The 27,408-nt window shown below is 37.3% G+C and overlaps 1 protein-coding gene across 3 annotated transcripts in view; it reads left to right on the top strand.

Annotated features, from left to right (window-relative positions):
* LOC149441740 (semaphorin-6D-like) overlaps nt 1-27,408 on the top strand; it is a 339,406-nt gene that overhangs the window by 292,803 nt on the left and 19,195 nt on the right. For all 3 annotated transcript variants that reach the window (XM_089656952.1, XM_089656950.1, XM_089656951.1), the window contains 3 exons: nt 2,687-2,764; nt 5,346-5,398; nt 18,126-18,176. In XM_089656952.1, coding sequence (XP_089513078.1) covers nt 2,687-2,764; nt 5,346-5,398; nt 18,126-18,176 — 182 coding nt within the window. The remainder of the gene's footprint in view (nt 1-2,686; nt 2,765-5,345; nt 5,399-18,125; nt 18,177-27,408) is intronic.

Genomic DNA, 27,408 nt, shown 5'->3' with positions numbered 1-27,408 from the left:
GGGGGTGCCGGAGACAAAGCGCGAGAGGGGGAGCAAGCGTTTTTTTTCTTGCTTGTGCCAGTGGCATGCTGGCGAAGGCTGCAGCTCGCTGGTACGCTGCCAAGTGAATGCCTACGGGGCAGCTGTGTGCAGAAATGGAAGTAAATGACTTGCGATATGAACGGCTGATCTTAAGGGGGTATGAGTGGGGGGAGGGGAACTGAAAGCCTTCTATTCTCCTTTTCCAAGATTCCAGATTGAGACAAATACAAGAAACAGAAGAAAATTCCAGGAAATTTTCAAATCGGCGATAAGCAATTCACTGTTTTTTTTGGAAGATAAAAGAAAACGTTCTCCTATCGTTTTTTTTTTGGGGGTGGGGCTGGCTCCTTGAGGTATATATATATAAAAATCACATAGCAAATGAAAGGAAGAGAGAGGGGGCGCCAACCAAGTGTGGCATTAATAGTACCCGCTGGATGTTCTTAATGCTACACTTAGTTGGCGCCCCCTCTCTGCCTTTTTGTACCATTACAGAGGCAGCTTGCTACTCTGGCTGCCCTAAGTGAGCCCTTGGAAGTTATTGAAGGACTATTCATTCAAGTTGGACTTTTAGGGACTTATGTTGCTGGCCCCATTAGTGCCATTTAACCTCTTGTTGTTAATGGAAATGCATGTACATTCGTTCTGTGCGAATGGGGGGAAAAAATGTTGTTAGGCTATTTCTAGTACTGATCGAATGGTTGTCATCGATTCAAAACTGAAAATGCTGCGTCTGGCTACTAGATGGCGCTAAGGATCATAGGTAATTCCTGCGATACTTAAGGGCATCTAGTGATCAAATGTGGTATTTTGCATTTTAAATCAAGCGCAGCAAATCGCCTAATAACCAACTTTTTTTTTTTTGCGCCATTTGCACATAGCGAATGTACTTTCACTGTGCGAATAGCTATGCAAATTGTTTTCAAATATATTTCTATATATATATATATATAAAGTTTATATATATATATATATATATATATATATATATATATATACATACAGTGTGTATGTGTATAAATATATATATATATATATATATATATATATATATATATATATATAAAAAGAGATATATCCCTTTGTGTTTCTGTAACATAAACCCTGACTGCATGACATTTACCTCTATGTGCCATACATGCTTAACATTTTTTTAAACATTTTTTTAAGTAAAACTTAGTTTTTACCTCTTTTTATCCTTTGTTGCAAATTTATTACAAATATATTTATATATATATTTATATATATATATATATTTTTATATATATATATATATATATATATATATATATATATATATATATATATATATATAAAAATATATATATATATAAAAATATTAGAATATATAAATATCTATAGCTTAACATTTTTTAAGTAAAATCCTCGTTTTTCACCTCATTTTGCAAATTTGTTACAAATATATTTATATATACATACATATATATATATATATATTTTTTATTTTTTTTATATATATATATATATATATATATATATATATATATATATATATAAATGTTAGAATATATAAATATCTATATCTATATCTTAACATTTTTTAATTAAATCTTTGTTTTTCACCTCTTTTTATCCTTTGTTGCAAATTTATATATTTACAGTGTATGTGTGTGTATGTATGTTTATATATATATATATATATATATATATTTCTTTTCATTTTTTTATTATTATTATTGTTATTATTATTATTATTTTATTTATTTTTATTATTTATTTATATACATTTATATTTAAATTTTATTTTATAATATATAATAATATATATAATAAATATATAATAGATGTATAAATATATAATAGATGTATAAATAGATATATCCCTTTGTGTTTCTGTAAAATAAACCCTGACTGAATGACATTTAGCTCTATGTACCATAAATGCTTAACATTTCTTTAAGTAAAATCTTCGTTTTCACCTCTTTTTATCCTTTGTTGCTTCTCAGTGCTGCTGATCCTGCAATCTCTTTGTAGCCGTTTCCAGTCGCCATGCACTCCAGCGATGATGTCTGCATGGCTTCCTGATGGTGACAACAGTGGACCATGCCTGTGTAATATGTGTTAAAAAAAAGGCCACTTGTAGTCATCGGAAGCCCGAGTGACATATTAAAATAATCTTACCATGAAGGTTTTTGTTTAGGCACTTCCTGTTATGGGGTGACAACGCTCTGTTCCTGTTGCCAGTTGTTGCACTGCGTTGTCACCCCATAACAGGAAGTGTCTGAACAAGAAACTTCATGGCAGTATTATTTCAGAGAAAATGCAGGCAGCACAGTGGCTAAACGGTTAGCAATTCTGCCTGGCAGTACTAGGGTCATCTGTGGTTCCCTGGGCGAAGGGCTGTAATTCCAGTGTCCACCAACAGGTGTCTCCTAGTAGCCAGCAGATCCCTGGAATCACTTTCCACCTGCTGGTGGACATTGGAATTACAGCCCGACCAACAGTACCGTTGGCGATTGATTCAGGTCCTGACTGGTAGGCTGGAAATGATGTTTATGCTACATTGTAATCTATATGATGCCGGGATTGTGTGTTTGCAGCGTGTGTATGTTGATCTCCCTGTCAATATGGCATACACAGATCTCAGAGTGTGATTTATGAGTCTCCAATAGACAACTTTCTCTGTCTCTGTTTCATTGCACAGGAGCTGCCTGACCTCCAGAGACCCGTACTGCGTGTGGTTGAAATCGGGGACCTGCGCCAACTTCCGGGGTGACCCCAGGTAATAACACCGCTATAATAAATACATCACATGCCAGATAATACCAGAGGTGCGTCTGTCTCCCCAGTCTCATTTATCTAATCGCCGATTCGCCGTTTAATGAACGGAGCTGCTTTCCCATAAGATCTAATTATACAACGAGTACCAAAAAAATGCTGAAATATGAATAATGGCTCAAATATAATGAATCTCTATTTTTGGGAGTCAAATTGTTGTCCCCAGATCCCACATGGAAGAAAAATATATTTGAAATATATTTTAAAAATATTCTTCCCAAATATATTGACATATGTTTGAAATGCTACAATTTTGGCCGTACTCAATATATTTCAAAATATATTTCAATAAATATATATATATATACTGTATGTTTTTATTACAAAATATATGAAAAATTATTTTAAAAATTCATTTCAAATATACTGTATGTCTTTAAAAATACAAATCTACATTTTTGGAATGCATTTACATGTTTTTTAAAAATATATTTTTTTAAAATATATTCTTCAGATTTTTTTAACATATAAAAAAAGTCATTTTAACCTATATTTTTACATATATATGTAAATGCATTCCAAAAATGTAGATTTGTATTTTTAAAGACATACAGTATATCTGAAAATGTATTTTTAAAAATATTTTTCATATATTTTGTAATAAAAACAACACATTTCAACATGCAGTGTATGTATATATATATATTCTATCTCTCTCTCCCTATAAATATATATATATACATATATATACATACATGTATATATCTATATCTATCTATCTATGTATATATATCTCAATATATGTATCTCTCTCTCTCTAATATAAATATTATATATATATATATATATATATATATGTATCTATATATATATATATGTATCTATATATATGTATCATCTATATATCTCAATAAATTAAAAAAAAAAAAAAATTATATATATATATATATATATATATATATATATATATATATCTCAATATATATTTTTCATATATTTTGTAATAAAAACACATTTCAACATGCAGTCTATATATATATATATATATATATATAGATATATATAGATATATATACACACTACATGTTGAAATGTGTTTTTATTACAAAAAATATGAACAATATTTTTTAAAATTCATTTCAAATATACTGTATGTCTTTAAAAATACAAATCTACATTTTTGGAATGCATTTACATGTTTTTTAAAAATATATTTTTTTAAAATATATTCTTCAGATTTTTTTAACATATAAAAAAAGTCATTTTAACCTATATTTTTACATATATATGTAAATGCATTCCAAAAATGTAGATTTGTATTTTTAAAGACATACAGTATATTTGAAATGAATTTTAAAAAATATTGTTCATATTTTTTGTAATAAAAACACATTTCAACATGTAGTGTGTATATATATCTATATATATCTATATATATATATATATATATATATATATAGACTGCATGTTGAAATGTGTTTTTATTACAAAATATATGAAAAATATATATTGAGATATATATATATATATATATATATATATATATAATTTATTTTTTTTTTTTTAATTTATTGAGATATATAGATGATACATATATATAGATACATATATATATATATATAGATACATATATATATATATATATATATATAATATTTATATTAGAGAGAGAGAGATACATATATTGAGATATATATACATAGATAGATAGATATAGATATATACATGTATGTATATATATGTGTATATATATATTTATAGGGAGAGATAGAATATATATATATATACATATACATACACTGCATGTTGAAATGTGTTGTTTTTATTACAAAATATATGAAAAATATTTTTAAAAATACATTTTCAGATATACTGTATGTCTTTAAAAATACAAATCTACATTTTTGGAATGTATTTACAACTATATATAAAAATATAGGTTAAAATGACTTTTTTATATGTTAAAAAATCAGAAGAATATATTTAAAAAATATATATTTTTAAAAATATATATTTTTTAAATATATTCTTCAGATTTTTCTTTAACATATTTGTAAATGCATTCCAAAAATGTAGATTTGTATTTTTAAAGACATACAGTATATTTGAAATGTATTTTTAAAAATATTTTTCATATATCTTGTAATAAAAAAAGCATTTCAACATGCAGAGTATATATATATATATATATGAAATATATTGAATACGGCCAAAATTGTCAATATATTTGGCAAAAGTATATTTTTAAAATATATTTCTAAAACATTTTTCTTCCATATGGGATTATACAATGGAGGTATTTATTTGAAGCAGAACACCATCCCCCCCCCCGAGTTTCCAGTTGAGTGGAGGAAAATTAGATGATCTATCTGCGTCGATTCTGCCTGATTTCCTGTCCCGGTGACTACACAGGAAGTGAGAGGAAATCTCCCCAAAGGGCAGAAACCTGATCCAAAACCAATAAAACAGAAAGTTTTGTCCGGAGTTCCTTTTTCTTGGGAACAATATTAAGGATCAGCCAGGTCAGCTGTCTATGGAAGGTGAAATAAATCGCCAATAATTTGTAAATTTGTTATGATTTCCAGGCCCGGATTTGAGCAGGAAGTCGATCAAACAAAACATCGGGGCAACTGTCAAGGTAAGCGAGAAGATTCTTAAATATATATATTTTTAAAAACTCATTTAGTTGCAGTGCAAGGACCTGATTTTGACTCAGCATCAGCCTTGTGCAATGCCTTGTAATGCAGAACTCAGACTGGAAGAAGGAGAAGCATTGGGGAGCCAATCAACAGCGCTGCATTACCCCTGTGCTAGCAAGGAGCTTGCTGATAGGAGGAGAGAGCAGAGAGATGGGCTTTTTCAATCTGCTGCTGCTCCTTTCACAAGCTGGGGGAGGCAGAGAACAATCAGGTCTCCTGTCTTGGCAGACTGGGCTGTGCTGAGCGGCAGAGCTGTGTAAATCTCAGGACTGGATGGACTGAAATACAATTCCTTTGGCAGGTTAAGCAGGCCCATGATGTGTTTTTGCCTGGAGTTCAGATATAATGCAAGATTGAAGGGGTTTGCAAAGGTTATTCAAGGTAAGGGAGGAACTGCACAGCAAGTCAGGCTGTGCATTGTACATGTGTACTCACAGGGAACATACTGACAGGAGGAGAGAGCAGAGTGAGTAGAGTTGACTGATTAGTGTGCTACAGTAGATCCAGACATACAGGTAGGTGGCGGAAGTTATGCAGATTGCAGCTTACTCTGTCAAATTCTGGATCTGTCCCTCCTATCTCACGCGGCTTCTGTCTGCATGTGCTCACAGGGGACATTCCGACAGGAGGAGAGAGCAGAGTGAGTAGAGTTGACTCACCCAGGGGCGGACTGACCATTCAGGCCCTAGGGCACTGCCTGAGGGCCCGGGGTCAGTAGGGGGCCCCATGAGAAGCCCAGGTACCTTTCATAGGCTTTTTTGGGTGTGATTTGAGTGTGGGCGAGAACACAGGGGCCCCATGATCCCCTATTGCCTGGGGGCCCCATGAGTTGTCAGTCCGCCCCTGGACTCACCAGTGTGCTACAGTAGATCCAAACATAGGTGTCTGAAGTTATATACAGATTGCAGCTTTTTCTGTAAAATTCTGGATCTGTCCCTCCTATCTCGCACGGCTTTTGTGTGCATGTGCTCACAGGGGACATTCCGACAGGAGGAGAGAGCAGAGTGCGTAGAGTTGACTCACCCAGGGGCAGACTGACCATTCAGGCCCTAGGGCACTGCCCGAGGGCCCAGGGTCAGTAGGGCACCCCATGAGAAGCCCCTGGTACCTTTCATAGGCTTTTTTGAGTGTGGGCGAGGACACAGGGGCCCCATGATTTCCTATTGCCTGGGGGCCCCATGAGTTGTCAGTCCACCCCTGGACTCACGAGTGTGCTACAGTAGATCCAAACATAGGTGGCTGAAGTTATAAACAGATTGTAGCTTTTTCTGTCAAATTCTGGATCTGCCCCTTCTATCTCACATGGCTTCTGTGTGCATGTGCTCACAGGGGACATACTGACAGGAGGAAAGAGCAGAGTGAGTAGAGTTGACTCACTAGTGTGCTACAGTAGATCCAAACAGGGGCGGACTGACCATTTAGAAACTCAGGCACTGCCTGAGGGCCCAGGGTCAGTAGGGGGCCCCATGAGATGCCCCTGGTACCTTTTTCATAGGCTTTTTTGAGTTTGGGCAAGGACACAGGGGCCCCATGATCCCCTATTGCCCGGGGGCCCCATGAGTTGTCAGTCTGCCCCTGGATCCAAACATAGGTGGCTGAAGTTATATACAGATTGCAGCTTTTTCTGTCAAATTCTGGATCTGCCCCTTCTATCTCACATGGCTTCTGTATGCATGTGCTCACAGGGGACATACTGACAGGAGGAGAGAGCACAGTGAATAGAGCTGACTCATCAGTGTGCTAAAGTAGACCTAGACATACTGTATAGATGGCCAAAGTTATGAGCCAATTGCAATTTTTCTGGGTTGACCCTCTATCTCCCAAGGCTTCCTTTGAGTCCCTCTGAAGGACCAATCAGGAAGCTCCAGAGGAGCAGGCCTGTATATCTCATCCGATATACTTAGCCTAGAAAATTCTGCTTCCTGTTTGAGTTTGTGAGAGATTTGCTTGAAATGTTAAAAAAAAAAATAGTAATTTCAGTGAAGAGGGCTTGTCATTGTCTTCCAAATCCCCACATGACCCGACAACTTTGATACAAAGAAGGAACCCTTGAAGGATTCCGCCCTTTTCATCATAAAACGCATGTAAAAAAGCGATTCATTTGCACCCAGCGGGAAGCCCGTGTAAGCACTTTGATTCATAACATGAAGATGTTTTTGAAGAGTTTTATGTCTGTTGGCTTGCGCCGTTCCCCGGCTCTCAAGTCCTCTTCCATTCTCATATTTCATTGAAGGGGAAGATTATGGGACAACGTATTAATAAAACACAATCCGTACAACCAACTCTTAGCTGGAAGAAGTGGCAACATTATGGGCTGTGACGTTTACAAGACAAATGGACGCTCGCGGCTTTTGTATCCTGCCGGCTGGTTTCGTAAAATTTATATCGGTCAATAAAGCTGCATTAATTTTTAACATCACCAACAAGGATCAGTGATGGATAGGCTGGCTTTCTAAGGCTTTTTATTTTCCTCCATCTTTTGAATAGGAGCTAAAGTCTATTGGCACTAAGCATACAGTCTGCGGTAAATTGTATCTAAACCCAACTTTGGGTAATGGTTAGAAACTTTGTTGGGTTGTCTATCTTTGGAGAATTGGAGAAGAACTGGAGTGCCACACCGTGGCATTAAAGTCCAAAGTGAGTGGTTCCATCTGGACCACTGTGGTATAGAGGCCTTTGCTAGAAAATGTGTAGATCTCCTAATTCGGGCCTAGGGCCTACAAAGAGAACTTACAAGTAACTGTTCTTTGGTGCTTTGGTGGACTGTCTAGGCAAAGCTTCTGAATAAGGGGCCAAAGGGAGTGGCTCCATCTGGACAACTGTGGTATAGATGCCTTTGCCAGAAAATGTGTAGATCTCCTAATTCAGGCCTAGGCCCTACATAGAGAACTTGCAAGTAACTGTGCTTTGGTGCTTTGATGGACCGTCTAGGCAAAGCTTCTGAATAAGGGGCCAAAGGGAGTGGCTCCATCTGGACCACTGTGGTATAGATGCCATTGCTATAAAATGTCTAGATCTCCTAATTCGGGCCTAGGGCCTACAACGAGAACTTACAAGTAACTGTGCTTTGGTGGACCTTCTAGGCAAAGCTTCTGAATAAGGGGCGAAAGGGAGTGGCTCCATCTGGACCACTGTGGTATAGATGCCATTGCTATAAAATGTCTAGATCTCCTAATTCAGGCCTAGGGCCTACAACGAGTACTTACAAGTAACTGTGCTTTGATGGACCGTCTAGGCAAAGCTTCTGAATAAGGGGCCAAAGGGAGTGGCTCCATCTGGACCACTGTGGTATAGATGCCATTGCTATAAAATGTCTAGATCTCCTAATTCAGGCCTAGGGCCTACAACGAGAACTTACAAGTAACTGTGCTTTGGTGGACCTTCTAGGCAAAGCTTCTGAATAAGGGGCGAAAGGGAGTGGCTCCATCTGGACCACTGTGGTATAGAGGCCTTTGCCAGAATATGTGTAGATCTCCTATTCAGGCCTAGGGCCTACAAAGAGAACTTAATAGTAACTGTACTTTGGTGGACTGTCTAGGCCAGGGGTAGGCTCTCTAGCTGTTGTGGAACTACATTTACTGTGAGGCATTGCAACATTACAAAATGACTCATGGGTCTGGCTTTATTCAACCTCCCTCTAAGGAATGATCCCAAGCGCTTCCTCAGGCTGAAAGTACTCCACTAGGCACACATTACTCCTTCCATCTGTGGGTTCCCTTTAGCAAAGATCACTAAAGAGCTTCCTTAATTGAAGGCAAAAAAATCACTTGCCCAGAGGGCTGAAAACTGCTCTATCATCAACATGGATCGGTCTATGAGAAGCTTTTCTCATTGGACATGACCAAGAACAGTAGTAAAACCTCTGGAATTTAAAGGGTTTTATTGTCGAATCTATGGCTAAAATCAGTTGAAGCCTCAGGCCAAGTGGACCTGTGTGCTTTGCACAAGAAGTATCACCCCATGTGGGTAGATGAAACTTTTAGAAAGTATAACACAGGTCATGTTAGTTGAGATGAAGTCATAAGCCAAACCGCTCTCTTCTTTGTTCTTTAAAAGAAACAAGGATGGTAAAACATAACAACACGGGGATTTTATCAGCAGAGACAAAATCTTAAATTCTAACAACCATAAAAGACAGCTTGTAGTCTGAGCTAGGAGTGTGATTAGATTGCGTAAACTGAATGGTCTTGTGGAGTTTGGTCATGAGTTCCATACAGTGGAGGATTGTTCTTTACAGTCTCCTGTCTGTCTATATGACCGTACAGGCCTTATCAACTGGGGAGACTCTATGAAATGTGCAGTCCCACATTCAGAGCTCCTTTATTTGTCATGAAAATGTCTGAATATTCCATGACATCATTTCTAGCATGATATTTTAACCTCTAAATTGTAATATTTTCTTGACTAGTGCACAAGAGATAGGCCAGTCAAGACCCCCTACACCACCATCTCACACTCTCACTTACCCTAAAGGGTATATCATATCATTAAAGAAAAACCGTAACACCGATTGGAGTTAAATGGCCAACAGGGCCTTTTATTAACACATATAGGAGAAGTTGTTGGTCTTCGAAGGCACCAAACCAAAACCGATATCCTCCTGTGGTACCTATATTATAACTAGGCCTCCATCCGCAATGCACCGGCTCGGAGACAAAACATACCATCCGCAGTGCAGAACTACCCCCTTCCAGTTAAACCTCAGTTAACTGGAATGCACCCGGGCACACCATACCGCCGATGGGTCCCAAACCATTATCTTTAGCTTCAAAATAAGTGCCGCCTCCAAAGACCAACAACCGCCCCCGGAATCTGAACAAAAAGCCCCGGGGAGTGACAAAACAACCACACAACCCCAAAGGAGGGTGGGAGGGAAGCTCGCTCTCCGCTGTCTCCTCCTGCACTGAACTGACGACCAGGGGCGGACTGACAACTCATGGGGCCCCCGGGCAATAGAGGATCATGGGGCCCCTGTGTCCTTGCCCAAATTTAAAAAAGCCTATGAAAAAGGTACCAGGGGCATCTCATGCGGTCCCCTACTGACCCCGGGCCCTCGGGCAGTGCCCGAGTTTCCAAATGGTCAGTCCGCTCCTGCTGACGACCCTCCCCATCCACGCCCAAAGGTGTTGAAGACCCCACCCTACACCCCCCTGTTACCAATCAGGTAACTTGCCCATATCCTAACTCCCACCTTTTCCTTTTAACCCTTTCCTGTCTTTACTAACCACCTCTTAACCTAGTCATGTCTGCCCTTCGTTATTTTCTTTTCCTTCCTTTCGTTACGGACATTTCTTTTGGTGAGTTTTTTTTTATTTTTTGTTTTTAATCTTACCTAAGACAACAATTCTACTTCAGCTACATCCGTTTTCTGCCACCTACATTGGTAAAAAAAAACAAACATAAATTTGAAAGCATACCTATAGTGAAAAATCTATATGCCTTTCTTGTAACTATCAGTCTGGGTGATATTATGAAGATGAAACCTTGTCCTGGAACACTGGTCTTGTCAAATGATCAGCGTCAAGACACTAGTTACGTGGCCACCATTGATACATTGTGGAAGACTGATCTTTAGGTGGAGATGACCAGTCAAGGTCTCTGCTTGGACAGACCCCTGACTTTAGTCCTACATGATCCTCTGCAGAGGCCTCATAGTCAAGGGATGGATAAATATTATTTCAAGGAAAAGCTCCTGTGTTTTTTCATTTCTCTTCTATGTTGTCTCATAGACTGAACGTTACAAGTTCTATTACTATACTTTAAGTACTTAACCCGAGAAACATGAAAAAATTATGAATTATGTATTATTCATTCTGCGTGACACTTGTCAAGAGATCTAAAGGTGTCCATGGGCCCAAGATGAGCCAGTGGTGCTCCAGATGAGCAGAGACAAGGAGAAAAAGAGCGATAAAAACCAATGAGAGAGGTCCTTCTAAGAGTAGTATTCAGATGTGAAAAGCATGGCAAAAAGTGTAGTAAGCCTATGCTCACATTCATAATATTGCCTGATATCCATCCCAGAGTCAAGCAACCTATTTTAGCACATGTGGAGAATATGACTTTCTCCAGGCAGGTCGTGGGCGGATGCACTCGCTCATCTGGATTTAATGGAAATTCTTGTACTGCACTAGGTTGCGATCAGATCCGATGAACAATGGTAAAAAGCACGAGGCCCCAAAATGGAGCCAATATTTGGTCAGCAGAATCATCTTTGCTGACCACACATTGGTTCCATTTTGGGGTCTCATTGCTTTTCCATGGTTCTAAGATGGTAGTTGGTTGTGATCTGAAATATTTCTTGTCTAAAGGATCTTTTGATGAGCAGGCACACTTGGCTCGAGAAAGCATGCATCCTTTTTCCAATACTGGCAGAGAGGGGTGAAAGTAGAAGTCCATCCTCAGAGTAAACTTTCCTTGGGGGCTGTACATCATCTGAAAAAATCCCACCCATTCAGTCAATTCCAACACCCAAAGGACACTTGGCCTTGGTAGATCAGGCCAAGAACTTATGATTCTTTCTAGCCAACAGTATGGAGATGGAGAGAAAACATTTAATTTGACATCCATGGCCAACTTTTTTTTTTTTTTTAAAAATACGAGATATTTTGCCAAAAGACAACAATTAATAGCAAACCGTTGTCAGGTTTACTAGAAATTGAAGTTTTATTCTCTGTGTTGTTGTGGTAGGGTGTTGCATTTTCTTATGTATGGATCCAGCAAATTTTCAGTGTTTAATTATTATAACTGACCAAACCGAAATCTTTCTCTCTTTTTCTAGAAAGACATGTTTTATCCTCCAACTTTGAGCAGGAGAACCAAAACATTTACCAATGACAAGGGTCTAGATCTACATTTAATAGAGTAGGGAATGTTTAAAACTGCTCTGGTTTTATATTGGTTACGGCTATGGGTGTGCCATTTAAGGGATTTGTCTAGAAAGACATGTTTTATCCTCCACCTTGGTGCAGGAGAACCTTTGGCATCCAAAACATTTACCAATGACAAGGGTCTAGATCTACATTTAATAGAGTAGGGAATGTTTAAAATGGCTATGGTTTTATTTTGGTTAAGGTTTACTTTACCCTGTAGATACAGATAAAGGGATATAAATCCCCTTCTAAACAGTTGTCACTAGGATGGGTGGGATGGGTCTGGTTGGAGGATTTCCCCATTCTGGTGACATTTCAAAATTTTGGGTTTTACTTCACCTTCAATGCTAGTGATGACTGTCTTCAGAAAAAATAGGAAAATTATTCTCTAACCAGACAGAAGCAAATAAATTAATCTGTATCATTGATACCATCCAGAGATCACCTACCAATTAAAGATTTTAATGGTGGAGACTGATACCCTCACATATGAACTTGAAAATCCAATGCACTCATAAAAGCTTACAACACCACCACCACCACCACATACAAATATTTCAAATCTATCTTTTATTCATTTTCATCATGAATATTGGCTAAAGGAAGAAAGTCAAATACCAAAACACAATTACCATGTATATAAAAACATCTGCACAGGCCTACTATCAATCATGTGTACAAAGACCACTCTTTTGGGGTATCCATAAATCTTTTACATCAAGTCAGAGGAGTCCATGGATCCGACTTCACTAGGATGGGTGGGATGGCTCTGGTTGGAGGATTTCACCATTCTGGTGACATTTCAAAATTTTGGGTTTTACTTCACCTTCAATCCTGGTGATGACTGTCTTCGGAAAAAATAGGAAAATGATTCTCTAACCAGGCAGAAACAAAAAAATTAATCAGGATCATTGATACCATCCAGAGATCACCTACCAATTAAACATTTTAATGGTGGAGACTGATACCCTCACATATGAACTTGAAAACCCAATGCACTCAAAAAAGCTTACACTACCACCACCACCACATACAAATATTTAAAATCTATCTTTTATTCATTTTCAGAATGAATCTTGGCTAAGGGATGAAAGTCAAATACCAAAACACAATTACCATGTATATAAAAACATCTGTACAGGCCTACTATCAATCCTGTGTACAATGACCACTCTTTTGGGGTATCCATAAATCTTTTACATCAAGTCCGAGGAGTCCAATGGATCCAACTTCACTAGGATGGGTGGGATGGGTCTGGTTGGAGGATTTCCCCAATTTGGATCATTGATACCATCCAGAGATCACCTACCAATTAAACATTTTAATGGTGGAGACTGATACCCTCACATATGAACTTGAAAATCCAATGCACTCAATAAAGCTTACACCACCACCACCACCACCACCACATACAAATATTTAATATCTATCTTTTATTCATTTTCATAATGAATCTTGGTTAAGGGACAAAAGTCAAATACCAAAACACAATTACCATGTAGTTACATCAAGTCCGAGGAGTCCATAGATCCGACTTCACTAGGATGGGTCTGGTTGGAGGATTTCCCCATTCTGGTAACAATTCAAAATTTGGGGTTTTACTTCACCTTCAATCCTGGTGATGACTGTCTTCGGAAAAAATAGGAAAATGATTCTCTAACCAGGCAGAAACAAAAAAATTAATCTGGATCATTGATACCATCCAGAGATCACCTACCAATTAAACATTTTAATGGTGGAGACTGATACACTCACATATGAACTTGAAAACTCAATGCACTCAAAAAAGCCTACACCACCACCACATACAAATATTTCAAATCTATCTTTTATTAATTTTCAGAATGAATCTTGGCTAAGAGACGAAAGTCAAATACCAAAACACAATTACCATGTATATAACAACATCTGTACAGGCCTACTATCAATCATGTGTACAATGACCACTCTTTTGGGGTATCCATAAATCTTTTACATCAAGTCAGAGGAGTCCATGGATCCGACTTCACTAGGATGGGTGGGATGGGTCTGGTTGGAGGATTTCCCCAATCTGGATCATTGATACCATCCAGAGATCACCTACCAATTAAACATTTTAGTGGTGGAGACTGATACCCTCACATATGAACTTGAAAACCCAATGCACTCAAAAAAGCCTACACTACCACCACATACAAATATTTCAAATCTATCAAATAATGAATCTTGGCTAAGGGACGAAAGTCAAATACCAAAACACAATTACCATGTATATAACAACATCTGTACAGGCCTACTATCAATCATGTGTACAATGACCACTCTTTTGGGGTATCCATAAATCTTTTACATCAAGTCAGAGGAGTCCAATGGATCCGACTTCACTAGGATGATAGGATGGGTCTGGTTGGAGGATTTCCCCATTCTGGTGACAACTGAAAATTATGGGTTTTACTTCACCTTCAATCCTGGTGATGACTGTCTTCAGAAGAAATAGGAAAATGATTCTCTAACCAGACAGAAACAAAAAAATTAATCTGGATCATTGATACCATCCAGAGTTTTTAATGGTGGAGAGTGAGACTGATACCCTCACATACGAACTTGAAAATCCAATGCACTTAAAAAAGCTTAGACCACCACCACCACATACAAATATTTAAAATCTATCTTTTATTCATTTTTAGAATGAATCTTGGCTAAGGGATGAAAGTCAAATAACAAACCACAATTACAATGTATATAAAAACATCTGTTCAGGCCTACTATCAATCCTGTGTACAAAGACCACTCTTTTAGGGTATCCATAAATCTTTTACATCAAGTCAGAGGAGTCCAATGGATCCAACTTCACTAGGATTGGTGGGATGGGTCTGGTTGGAGGATTTCCCCAATCTGGATCATTGATACCATCCAGAGATCACCTACCAATTAAACATTTTAATGGTGGAGACTGATACCCTCACATATGAACTTGAAAACCCAATGCACTCAAAAAAGCTTAGACCACCACCAACACCACATACAAATATTTCAAATCTATCTTTTATTCATTTTCAGAATGAATCTTGGCTAAGGGATGAAAGTCAAATACCAAAACACAAATACCATGTATATAAAAACATCTGTACAGGCCTACTATCAATCATGTGTACAATGACCACTCTTTTGGGGTATCCATAAATCTTTTACATCAAGTCAGAGGAGTCCATGGATCCGACTTCACTAGGATGGGTGTGGTTGGAGGATTTCCCCATTCTGGTGACAATTCAAAATTTGGGGTTTTACCTCACCTTCAATCCTGGTGATGACTGTCTTTGGAAAAAATAGGAAAATGATTCTCTAACCAGGCAGAAAAAAAAAAATAATCTGGATAATTGATACCATCCAGAGATCACCTACCAATTAAACATTTTAATGGTGGAGACTGATACCCTCACATATGAACTTGAAAACCCAATGCACTCAAAAAAGCTTACACCACCACCACCACCACCACCACCACATACAAATATTTCAAATCTATCTTTTATTCATTTTCAGAATGAATGTTGGTTAAGGGACGAAAGTCAAATACCAAAACACAATTACCATGTATATAAAAACATCTGTACAGGCCTACTATCAATCCTGTGTACAAAGACCACTCTTTTGGGGTATCCATAAATCTTTTACATCAAGTCAGAGGAGTCCAATGGATCCGACTTCATTATGTGTATTATTCCTCAACAAAATGATTAATGTTTGCTTAAGAGTCCAGTTTATGAATATATATCTTCATAAGTCCAACCCAAGAATATTCATCTCTATGAATATGCCACAAGCATACTTATATAGACAAATATATGACTTTCCAATAACATGAGGAATCCAACATATCCTCATAAGTGCTACTTTCCACAAAGCAATATATGTTAATATAGGCAAGAAAGCATTGTCTTCAATCAATATGGAATAATAATGTCCGCCTCCCAGATATGGCTCTCCAGCAAGCGGATTGTGTCTGCAATCAATATAAAATGAGTTATATAGAGCCATAGTGTGTGAATACCCGATGCAACTGTAGATATGGAAGACATTACATGGCGAGATGGTATTGTTGATCTTATCCAGATCACGGAGAGTGCTTCTATGCTTATGCAATCTGTTTGGTGGAGAGCTACGTATATCTGTGAGGACTATCCTGCTTGTTTCATGTTGATTGCAGGCAGCGCTCTCCTGCCTATATCAACATATATTGCTTTGTGGAAAGTAACACTTATGAGAAGATGTTGGATTTTTCATGTTATTGCAAAGACATGAATTTGTCTATGTAAGTATGCTGGGGGCATATTGATAAGAAGATATGTTCTTGAGTTGGACCATCCTTTCTGAACTGGTGGAACCCTTGAAAACGTCTGAAGGCCTCAGGGAACCGCCACTTAGAATTTTATTCACAGCTTGCGACAGAAGTTACTTTGGGTGGGGGGTCCATGGAACCCAGCTCCCCTGTCTCGGCTCCCCATATCCCTCTTATGTGTAAGTCACCCTGTGCCTGTTGTGGGTACAGGGTGATCTGTCCTAATATTGTGTGGGCTTTGTCTCAGATTGTGTAGACATGTTTAGGAGATAGGTGGGGTGGGGGGTTGTGGATTGTCATATATATATATATATATATATATATATATATATATATATATGGTTTTTATTGTGTTTTACATGTGCCTTTTAGGTGATATCAATTTAGATAAAAATTCAAATTCAATTAAATGATCAAAATTAAAATGAATACAAGGTAAATCTTAAAGATCTGTATGTGGCCGTGTCCAGGGGCGGACTGACAACTCATGGGGCCCCCGGGCAATAGGGGATCATGGAGCCCCTGTGTCCTTGCCCAAACTCAAAAAAGCCTATGAAAAAGATACCAGGGGCATCTCATGGGGCCCCCTACTGACCCCGGGCCCTCGGGCAGTGCCCGAGTTTCCAAATGGTCAGTCCGCCCCAGGCCGTGTCTGTGTAAGCCTTTTGTTTGAGTATATTCTATTTTCAAGCAATACAAACTTGAGTGGGCACCTAACCCCGCAAAATTCAAAACGAAAAACAAAAAAATTGGGGGCTGTAAAATAAATACAAAAATTCATGAGAGACGAAAGAAAATCATAATATAAATACAAATATTCATGGCCGATGAAAGTCAACCACGAACCCACCTATAACTCAATCCAAATTTTTTTGGCAAGCCTACAAGCAGTTTTAAATTTGGAAAATATCTGAGCAGGGATATAACAATCTAAATATCATATAGAAAAAATTGGGGGCTGTAAAATAAATACAAAAATTCAGGAAAGACGAAAGAAAATTATAAAATAAATACAAAAAATCACGAGAGACGAAAGAAAATCATAATATAAATACAAATATTCATGGCCGATGAAAGTCAACCACGAACCCACCTATAACTCAATCCAAATTTTTTTGGCAAGCCTACAAGCAGTTTTAAATTTGGAAAATATCTGAGCAGGGATATAACAATCTAAATATCATATAGAAAAATTGGGGGCTGTAAAATAAATACAAAAATTCAGGAAAGACGAAAGAAAATTATAAAATAAATGCAAAAATTCACACAAATTCATGAGAGACAAAAGAAAATCATTAAATAAATACAAATATTCATGGCCCATGAAAGTCAACCATGAACCCACCTATATAACTCAATCCAAATTTTTTTGGCAACCCTACAAGCAGTTTTAAATTCTGAAAATATCTGAGCATGGATATAAAAATCTAAATATCATATAGAGCCAATGACTATTTTCTCTTTCTTGTTCACTTGTAGATCTTGTCACTGCGTCCGGGAGCCTTGATAGCGATGGAGACTCCGCTTACGGTAAGTTATCTATATTTTTGCTTACATTTTTTTAAAAAATCACCCTCTCCTTCCCATTCTCCGCTCCCCTAAAAGTCTCTGCTTCATGTCTTCATTTGTGTGCTATCTAGTTGGCTTCAACCCACCCCACTGTAGTAGAGAGAGAGAAAGAGGGAGAGCATGCCAACCAGATAGGATAACAATCAGCAATCCGTCCAAGCTTGCACTTGTCCAAAAAATGTGAATCCTGAAGCCTCCAATATAGTTTAGCTTTACGTGAGCCAACGTTGACAATCAGCCAACAGTGGTATATGTCAGTCGTAAGGCATCGGGCAACTAAATTACAATATTAACAGAATTATTGCTCACGAGTAACCCAAAACCCACACCGATGACTCACCAGTTTGGTGGAGACCAAAAATGAAGTCATCAGAAATCACCAATCGGTTCTTGAGCCTCCATCCAGATCTGCCTCTGGTTAGAGATTGCTAGTAAGGACGAGCTAAGGAACCTACTTGCCCCACCTCAGGGTTGCATAGTTGGTCAAGTAAAAAAATAAGGCACAAGCCCATCTAGTTCAACCAATAGAAAAAAAAATAAGTAGAGTAAATAAATTGAAAAACTCCATATACAGAATTCTATAACCTCAACTGATCCCAAAAAAAAAAAACCCGCCCTATAAAGCATGGTCCAGCTTTGAAGAACTCTGTTGCAAAGTTCTTTGCTTTGCGGCCCTGTCCATTCATTCCTATGGCTTGTTTGTATTCACGGCGGCCACTGGTGATCTAGAGGACTAAGACTTCAGCCATGGGAATCAATGGGCTGAGTGGTGTGCTCGTGCAATAGGAGCCAGACGTGGTGGGGACCTCTTTCTATGAAGGTTGTGCCCTGTCCATTCATTCCCATGGCTTGTTTGTCTTCATGGCGGCCACTGGTAATCTAGAGGACTAAGGCTTCAGCCATGGGAATCAATGGGCTGATTGGTGTGCTCATGCAATAGGAGCCAGACGTGGTTGGGACCTCATTCTATGAAGGTTGTGCAGCACTGGACAGTCATGACCAGGGGGCTGAAGGTCATTATTTGGGTAGGTGTCTTTAACTCAAGGGAACTTTTAATGGACAACTTGTCTTTTAAATGTTCTCCCAACTCTCCTGAATGGCAAACACCTACCCAAATAATGACCTTCAGCCCCCCGGTCATGACTGCTCAGTGCTGCACAACCTTCACAGAAAGAGGTCCCCACCACATCCGGCAGAATGTGTACACCACTCAGGTAGGTGTTTGTCACTCAGGGGTACTTTTAAAGGACAACTTGTCTTTTAAATGTTCCCCAACTCTCCTGAGTGGCAAACACCTACCCAAATAATGACCTTCAGCCCCCCGGTCATGACTGTTCACTGCTGCACAACCTTCATAGAAAGAGGTCCCCACCACGTGCATCAGCATGTGTACACCACTCAGGTAGGTGTTTGTCACTCAGGGGAACTTTTAATGGACAACTTGTCTTTTAAATGTTCTCCCAACTCTCCTAAGTGGCAAACACCTACCTGAGTGGTGTACACATGCGGCCGGACATGGTGGGGACCTCTTTCTACAAAGGATGTGCAGCACAGAACGGTCATGACCGGGGATGAAAGTCAGTATTTGGTTAGGTGTCTTTCACTCAGTGGGGTAGTTAGAACATTTAAAAGATATTGTCATTTGTTGTCAGATGTTGTCATTTAAATATTCGGTCCTCCCCCAAGTGGCAAACACCTACCTACAGGCATAATTTCTGCCCTACTTCAGAGTTACACAGTTACCCTCAGTTGATCCAGAAGAAGGCAAAAAACCCTATACATCCATTTTTGAAGAATCATATTATAGAATTCTTCACTGTCTTGCCCTGACTATTCCTTGCTATGGCCGGTCTGTATTCATGGAGGCCCATGGCCATCTAGAGTATGGCTTGGGCCATGGGAATCAACAGGCTGAGCTCTGTGCAACAGGAGCCAAACGTGGTAGGGACCTATTTCTACAAAGGTTGTGCAGCACTGAACAGTCATGACCGGGGCTGAAGGTCAATATTTGGGGGTTGAAGTCTGTAACCCAGGCATGTTCGGAGAACATTTAAAAGACAAGTTGTCCTTCAAACGTTCCGCCCTCCTCCCTGATTGTCAAGTAACTACCTACGTCCGTAACTTCTGCCCCACTTCAGAGTTACACAGTTAAAAAGACACAAGTCCATCCAGTTCAACCAACAAAAATAAATAAATGGAAAATCTCCATATATAGACCCTCAGATGATCCAAAGGAAGACAAAAAAACCCCTATAAAGCATGGTTCCATTTTGAAGGACTTTGTTGCAAAGCTCTTGACTGTGCAGCCTTACTCATTCATTCCTATGGCCAGTCTGATAGTTGAACTGGATGGACTTTTGTCTTTTTTCAGCCAGACTAACTATGTAACTATGTAACCCATTCATTCCTATGGCCGGTCTGTATTCATGGTGGCCCCCAGCCACCCAGAGGAGTATGGCTTTAGCCATGGGAGTCAATGGGCTGGGTGGTGTACACATGCAATAGGAACATGATGGGGACCTCTTTCTACAATGGTCCTACAGCACCGAACAGTCATGACCAGGCTGAAGGTAAGTATATGGGTAGATATCTGCCTCTCAGGGGGGTTGGAAGAACATTTGAAAAACAAGTTGTCCTTCAAACGTTCCACCCTCCTCCCTGATTGTCAAGCAACTACCTACATCCGTAACTTCTGCCCCACTTCAGAGTTAGAGTTAAAAAGACACAAGTCCATCCAGTTTAACCAACAGAAATAAATAAATGGAGAATCTCCATATATAGACTCCTATACCCTCAGATGGTCCAAAGGAAGACAAAAAAAAAGCTATAAAGCATGGTTCCATTTTGAAGGACTTTGTTGCAGAGCTCTTGACTGTGCAGCCCTACCTATTTATTCCTATGGCCGGTCTGTATTCATGGTGGCTCCCAGCCACCCAGAGGAGTATGGCTTCAGCCAAGGGAGTCAATGGGATGGGTGGTGTACAAATGCAATAGGAACATGATGGGAACCTCTTTCTACAAAGGTCGTACAGCACCGAACAGTCATGACTGGGCTGAAGGTAAGTATATGGGTAGATAGCTGACTCTCGAGGGGGGGGGTTGGAAGAACATTTGAAAAACAAGTTGTCCTTCAAACACTCCACCCTCCTCCCTGATTGTCAAGCAACTACCTACATCCGTAACTTCTGCCCCACTTCAGAGTTACACAGTTAAAAAGACACAAGTCCATCCAGTTCAACCAACAGAAATAAATAAATGGAAAATCTCCATATATAGACTCCTACACCCTCAGATGGTCCAAAGGAAGGCAAAATAAACCCTATAAAGCATGGTTCTATTTTGAAGGACTTTGTTGCAGAGCTCTTGACTGTGCAGCCCTACCCATTCATTCCTATGGCTGGTCTGCTGGTTGAACTGGATGGACTTTTGTCTTTTTTCAGCCAGACTAACTATGTAACTATGTAACCCATTCATTCCTATGGCTGGTCTGTATGCATGGTGGCCCCCAGCCACCCAAAGGAGTATGGCTTCAGCCATGGGAGTCAATGGGCTGGGTGGTGTACACATGCAATAGGAACATGATGGGAACCTCTATCTACAAAGGTCCTACAGCACCGAACAGTCGTGATTGGGCTGGAGGTACATATATGGGTAGATATCTGCCTCTCGAGGGGGTTGGAAGAACATTTGAAAGACAGGTTGTCCTTCAAATGTTCTGCCCTCCTCCCTGATTGTCAAGCAACTACCTACATCAGTAACTTCTGCCCCACTTCAGAGTTAAACAGACACAAGTCCATCCAGTTCAACCAAGCAAACTTAAATAACAACCAACAAGTTCAACCAACCAAAATAAATAAATGGAAAATCTCCATATATAGACTCCTATACCCTCAGATGGTCCAAAGGAAGACAGAAAAAAACCCTATAAAGCATGGTTCCATTTTGAAGGACTTTGTTGCAGATCTCTGGACTGTGCACCCCTACCCATTCATTCCTTTGGCCGGTCTGTAGTCATGGTGGCCCCCAGCCACCCAGAGGAGTATGGCTTCAGCCATGAGAGTCAATGGGCTGGGTGGTGTACACATGCAATAGGAACATGATGGGAACCTCTTTCTACAAAGGTCGTACAGCACCGAACAGTCGTGACCGGGCTGAAGGTATGTATATGGGTAGATATCTGCCTCTCAAGGGGGTTGGAAGAACATTTGAAAGACAAGTTGTCCTTCAAACGTTCCACCCTCCTCAACTACCTACATCCGTAACTTCTGCCACACTTCAGAGTTACACAATTAAAAAAGACACAAGTCCATCCAGTTCAACCAATAACCAACCAAACTTAAATAACAACCAACAAGTTCAACCAACCAAAATAAATAAATGGAAAATCTCCAAATATAGACTCCTATACCCTCAGATGGTCCAAAGGAAGACAAAAAAACCCTATAAAGCATGGTTCCATTTTGAAGGATCTTTTAGGTCCTAACGTACTTAACGTGCAGAGCTCATGACTGTGCAGCCCTACCCATTCATTCCTTTGGCCGGTCGGTATTCATGGTGGCCCCCAGCCCCCGGAGGAGTATGGCTTCAGCCATGGGAGTCAATGGGCTGGGTGGTGTATACATGCAATAGGAACATGATGGGAACCTCTTTCTACAAAGGTCCTACAGCACCGAACATTCGTGACCGGGCTGAAGGTACGTATATGGGTAGATATCTGCCTCTCAGGGGGAGGGTTGGAAGAACATTTGAAAGACAAGTCGTCCTTTAAACATCCTTCCATTCAAAATTTGGGACCCAGCAAGGACTTCTATCCCTTTCCACCACCCTTCTAAAACGATCGAAAAATTTATTTTCAATCTAACGTGGCACAGAGTATAAAATAACGTTTTAATTGTTCCAAATTCTTTGTGGGTCGCCAGTCAGGGGGACATCTTTTAGGTCCTAACACCCGACGTGCCTAATTGGGATGAGTTCCAGTTCTCCTGTGCGACATTTCACTCGTCTTCATTACCCGTAGTAAGACTTTAACATTATCATACGAGTGATAATTTATTTGAGTATCAAATAAATTGACACTCAAAAGAAACAAGCCAACCATGTCGTAAAAAAAAAATAAAAATAAAAAAAAAATAAAAATAATAATTAGGCCGTCACAACTTTATTCCACGATAAGAAAACCACCAACGCCTCTCCTAACACGCCGCAATGGCTGATGGGATTTTCCAGGGAGGAGGACGGTTCCTGGCAGGCATGGAAAAAAAAAAAAGTCGATGTAGTAGACTGACTGAGCTGCTGAAGAGGATTAGAAGAGATAGTCTATCATTAATTTAGCAGCAGGCCCCCATCTTGTGTCTTTAAGGCGACATGATTTAAACTCGGATTTGTCTCTCCAGAGAAAAGGTGTTTGTCAGATGGAAAGATTTAGTGACGTGCGAGACGGGCGCGCGGATAAAGAAAAGTGTTAGCCGCATCGCGGGAAATTTACCAAACCGGACAGCTCGCCAACGCCTACGACCTAGAAGCGCGGAAAATGGCGCTTTCTTATTTTAGAACACTTGTGAGAAAATAATGTTAAAAAAAAAAAACATGTAGGTGTACCGGCAAAATAAAAAAAAAAAAACAATCAATATGTAATAAACCAAACTTTTCACAGAAGAGAATCTTGAAGCAGATTGTCAGATTACATTTAACAGGAAAAAAAAAATATATAAAAATGTGTGTGAGCATAGATAGATATACAATCCTCAGTCACTAAATGTATTCAAATTAATTATATTCATTTATTTATGTAAAAAAAAATGATGTAAATAATACTTATATTAATATTTATTTCAATTAAATTATATTTTAAAAAGCGTATATATGTGTAATATATATATATATATATGTGTGTGTGTGTGTGTGTGTGTATATATATATATATATATATATATATATATACACACACACACTTCTTTTCTTTTTATATGCTCCTATATAAACCAAAAAATGTCCAAAGCCATTACAAGTTAAAAAAAAGCATATATATATATATATATTATACACACTCTGTATATTCTGTTATTATAATTATTATAAGAATTATTATTATGATTATTTTGGCTTCAAGTATGTTAATACTTTTTTTTCTATAATATATATATATATTTAAATGTATAATTTGATAAATATATATATAAATGTATATATATATATATACACATTTTAAATATAAATATATATATATATATATATATATATAAAATCTATCATTTACATTTAAATATATAGATGTATTATATAAAATAAAGTACTTGAAGCCAAAATAATCAGAATAATTATTATTATAGAAAATATATAATGTGTGTGTGTGTGTGTGTGTATGTATGTGTGTGTATATATATATATATATGTATGTATGTATATATAAATTAAAAAAAATATATATATATATATATATATATACACACACACAAACACATATTTTATATATATATATATATATATATATATATATATATATATTTATCAAATTATACATTTCAATTTACATTTAAATATATATATATATTTATATATATATTTAAATATATATATAAAATAAAGTATTAACATACTTGAAGCCAAAATAATCATAATAATAATTATTATATCAATTATAATAACAGAATATACAGTGTGTATATATATATTATATTTATATAATTTTTCTTAATATAAATATTATAAAATATGCAAATATAAAAAAAACATATATACTCTCTCTCTCTATATATATATATAATACTCATAGCTAAATTTACAATAATCATAATAATTAAATCATTTTTAAAAATCAAGAAAAAAATTCAGAATAAATTATTAAAGGCAAAAAAAATATAAATCAATGTCACAATCAGCTATATTTAAATTTACAATTCAGAGATGGGGAGGGTTTCACCTGCCGTCAGATTTTGTATTCTGTTGGGCCAGTCTTGTGATGCCAGACGTAACATCGCCAATATGCATTTATAGATTCAGTAACATTGGACAGTGATGAGGGAAGCCCGGCACGGTTCCAAAACGTTGCAGGTATATGTGACTGATCATGCCCAAATAATGTAGCGGAATCTATTGGGGGGGGAGGGGGGGATATATTTTTATATTTGTAGAATACGATGCTTCAGTGCCCTGTACACAAGGTCCAGTATAGGCTGGGTGCAGGGGCGGACTGACCATTCTGGAACTCGGGCCCGGGGTCAGTGGGGGGCCCCATGAGATGCCCCTGGTACCTTTCAGAGGCTTTTTTGGGTGTGGTTTGAGTGTGGGCAAGGACACAGGGGCCCCATGATCCCCTATTGCCGAGGGGGGCCCCATGAGTTGCCAGTCCGCCCCTGGTTGGGTGTGGCTTGCAGTGCAGCCATGACACCTCTGTTTCATCTTTGCAGCTTCCTCTGTCACCCTTATTACTTCAATCTTCTCAATCAGCAAGGAGTCAGGGTGGTGTGTGAATCACAAGACTGGCTGAGCAGAATCGGATGCAAAAACATTAACATCTATGTATTTCACAGACATATTTAGTTGTTTGGGCTTGAGTAGCAGATTAAGCAAAATAAATGCACATGCCGTCACTTAAGGGGTTAGCGTCCTGAATGTAAGAATATGAATAATAATAATAAAATGAATATGAATAATAATATGAATAATAATGATATGAATGATAATAATAATAATAATAATATGAATAATAATAAGAATTAGAATAATAATAATATGAATAATAATATAAATAATAATAATATGAATAATAATAATGAAAATAATATGAATAATAATAATAATAATAATATGAATAATAATAATGAAAATAATATGAATAATAATAATAATAATGATAATAATATGAATAATAATAATAATATGAATAATAATATAAATAATAATAATATGAATAATAATAATGATAATAATAATATGAATAATAATAAGAATTAGAATAATAATAATATGAATAATAATATAAATAATAATAATAATATGAATAATAATAATGATAATAATATGAATAATAATATGGATAATAATAATAATAATAATATGAATAATATGAATAATAATATAAATAATAATAATATGAATAATAATAATGATAATAATATGAATAATAATAATAATAATGATAATAATATGAATAATAATAATGATATGAATAATAATATAAATAATAATAATATGAATAATAATATTAATAATAATATGAATAATAATAATATGAATAATAATAAGAATATGAATAATAATAATAAAACGAAAAATAGAATTTCGAATTTTTGTCCAATTCTGCCACCTGCTGGAAAAGCACACTTACTGCAAGAACGTACTCGTGGATGCAGCCAGTTTAAGTACCCAAATTGATGATGTATCCACACAACAGAGCTCAGCCTGGAAGAGGGGAGAGGAGACATCCAATGTACTGATCAGGAATGTGCAGAACGGATGAGAGAGCAGAAGGAGGACTAATTTGTCTGCTGCTGCTCCTTCACTGTCCAATCACAGGCTAGGGGGGCAGGGAAGTGCTCAGGATGTATTTCTCAGCAAGGTCTGGTCACCATTCTAGTTACACAGTCTGGATGAATAAATCTGAAAACTGGATAAACAGAATTACAAACTCTTTGGCAGATAAAAAATTTCTGGTATATCTGTTGTATTTATAATTTGCCCAGAGTTCAGTTTTTTTAAAGCAATATAATAAATAAAGAATTAATAATACAACTTCTGAAATAAAATAAATAAAAATGTAAAAACAACATTTCTGATATATCTATTGTAGTTATAATTTGCCCAGAGTTCAGGGTTTTTTTTGTTTTTTTTTTAAGCAATATAATAAATAAAGAATAAATTAATACAACTTCTGAAATAAATAAAATGAAATAAATTAAATTGTAAATAATAACATTTCTGACACAGCACAGAATGTTTGTTTAAAGGCCTTCGGTCTTCTGTGTGATTGCAATTCAGTATATTAAAGGCTTCTCAGTAATTAGTGTGAATGAGAATAATAAAAATAACAAACTGATCAGAAGAACATTTTTAAAAATGCTGAAAAAATAAAGATGATAATAATGATGATGATAATATATTAAATTGATATTAGAAAAGATGATACTACTACTACTAATAATAATAATATTATTATTATTATTATTATTATTATTAATAATAATAATATTATTAT

The sequence above is a fragment of the Staurois parvus genome, unplaced genomic scaffold, assembly GCF_062004578.1.
Source record: "Staurois parvus isolate SC_StPar_1 unplaced genomic scaffold, SC_StPar_1.0 ptg000951l, whole genome shotgun sequence".
NCBI classification, from domain to species: Eukaryota; Metazoa; Chordata; class Amphibia; order Anura; family Ranidae; genus Staurois; species Staurois parvus.
The sequence above is the reverse complement of the archived record's forward strand: the minus strand, read 5'-3'. Positions and strand labels throughout refer to the sequence as shown.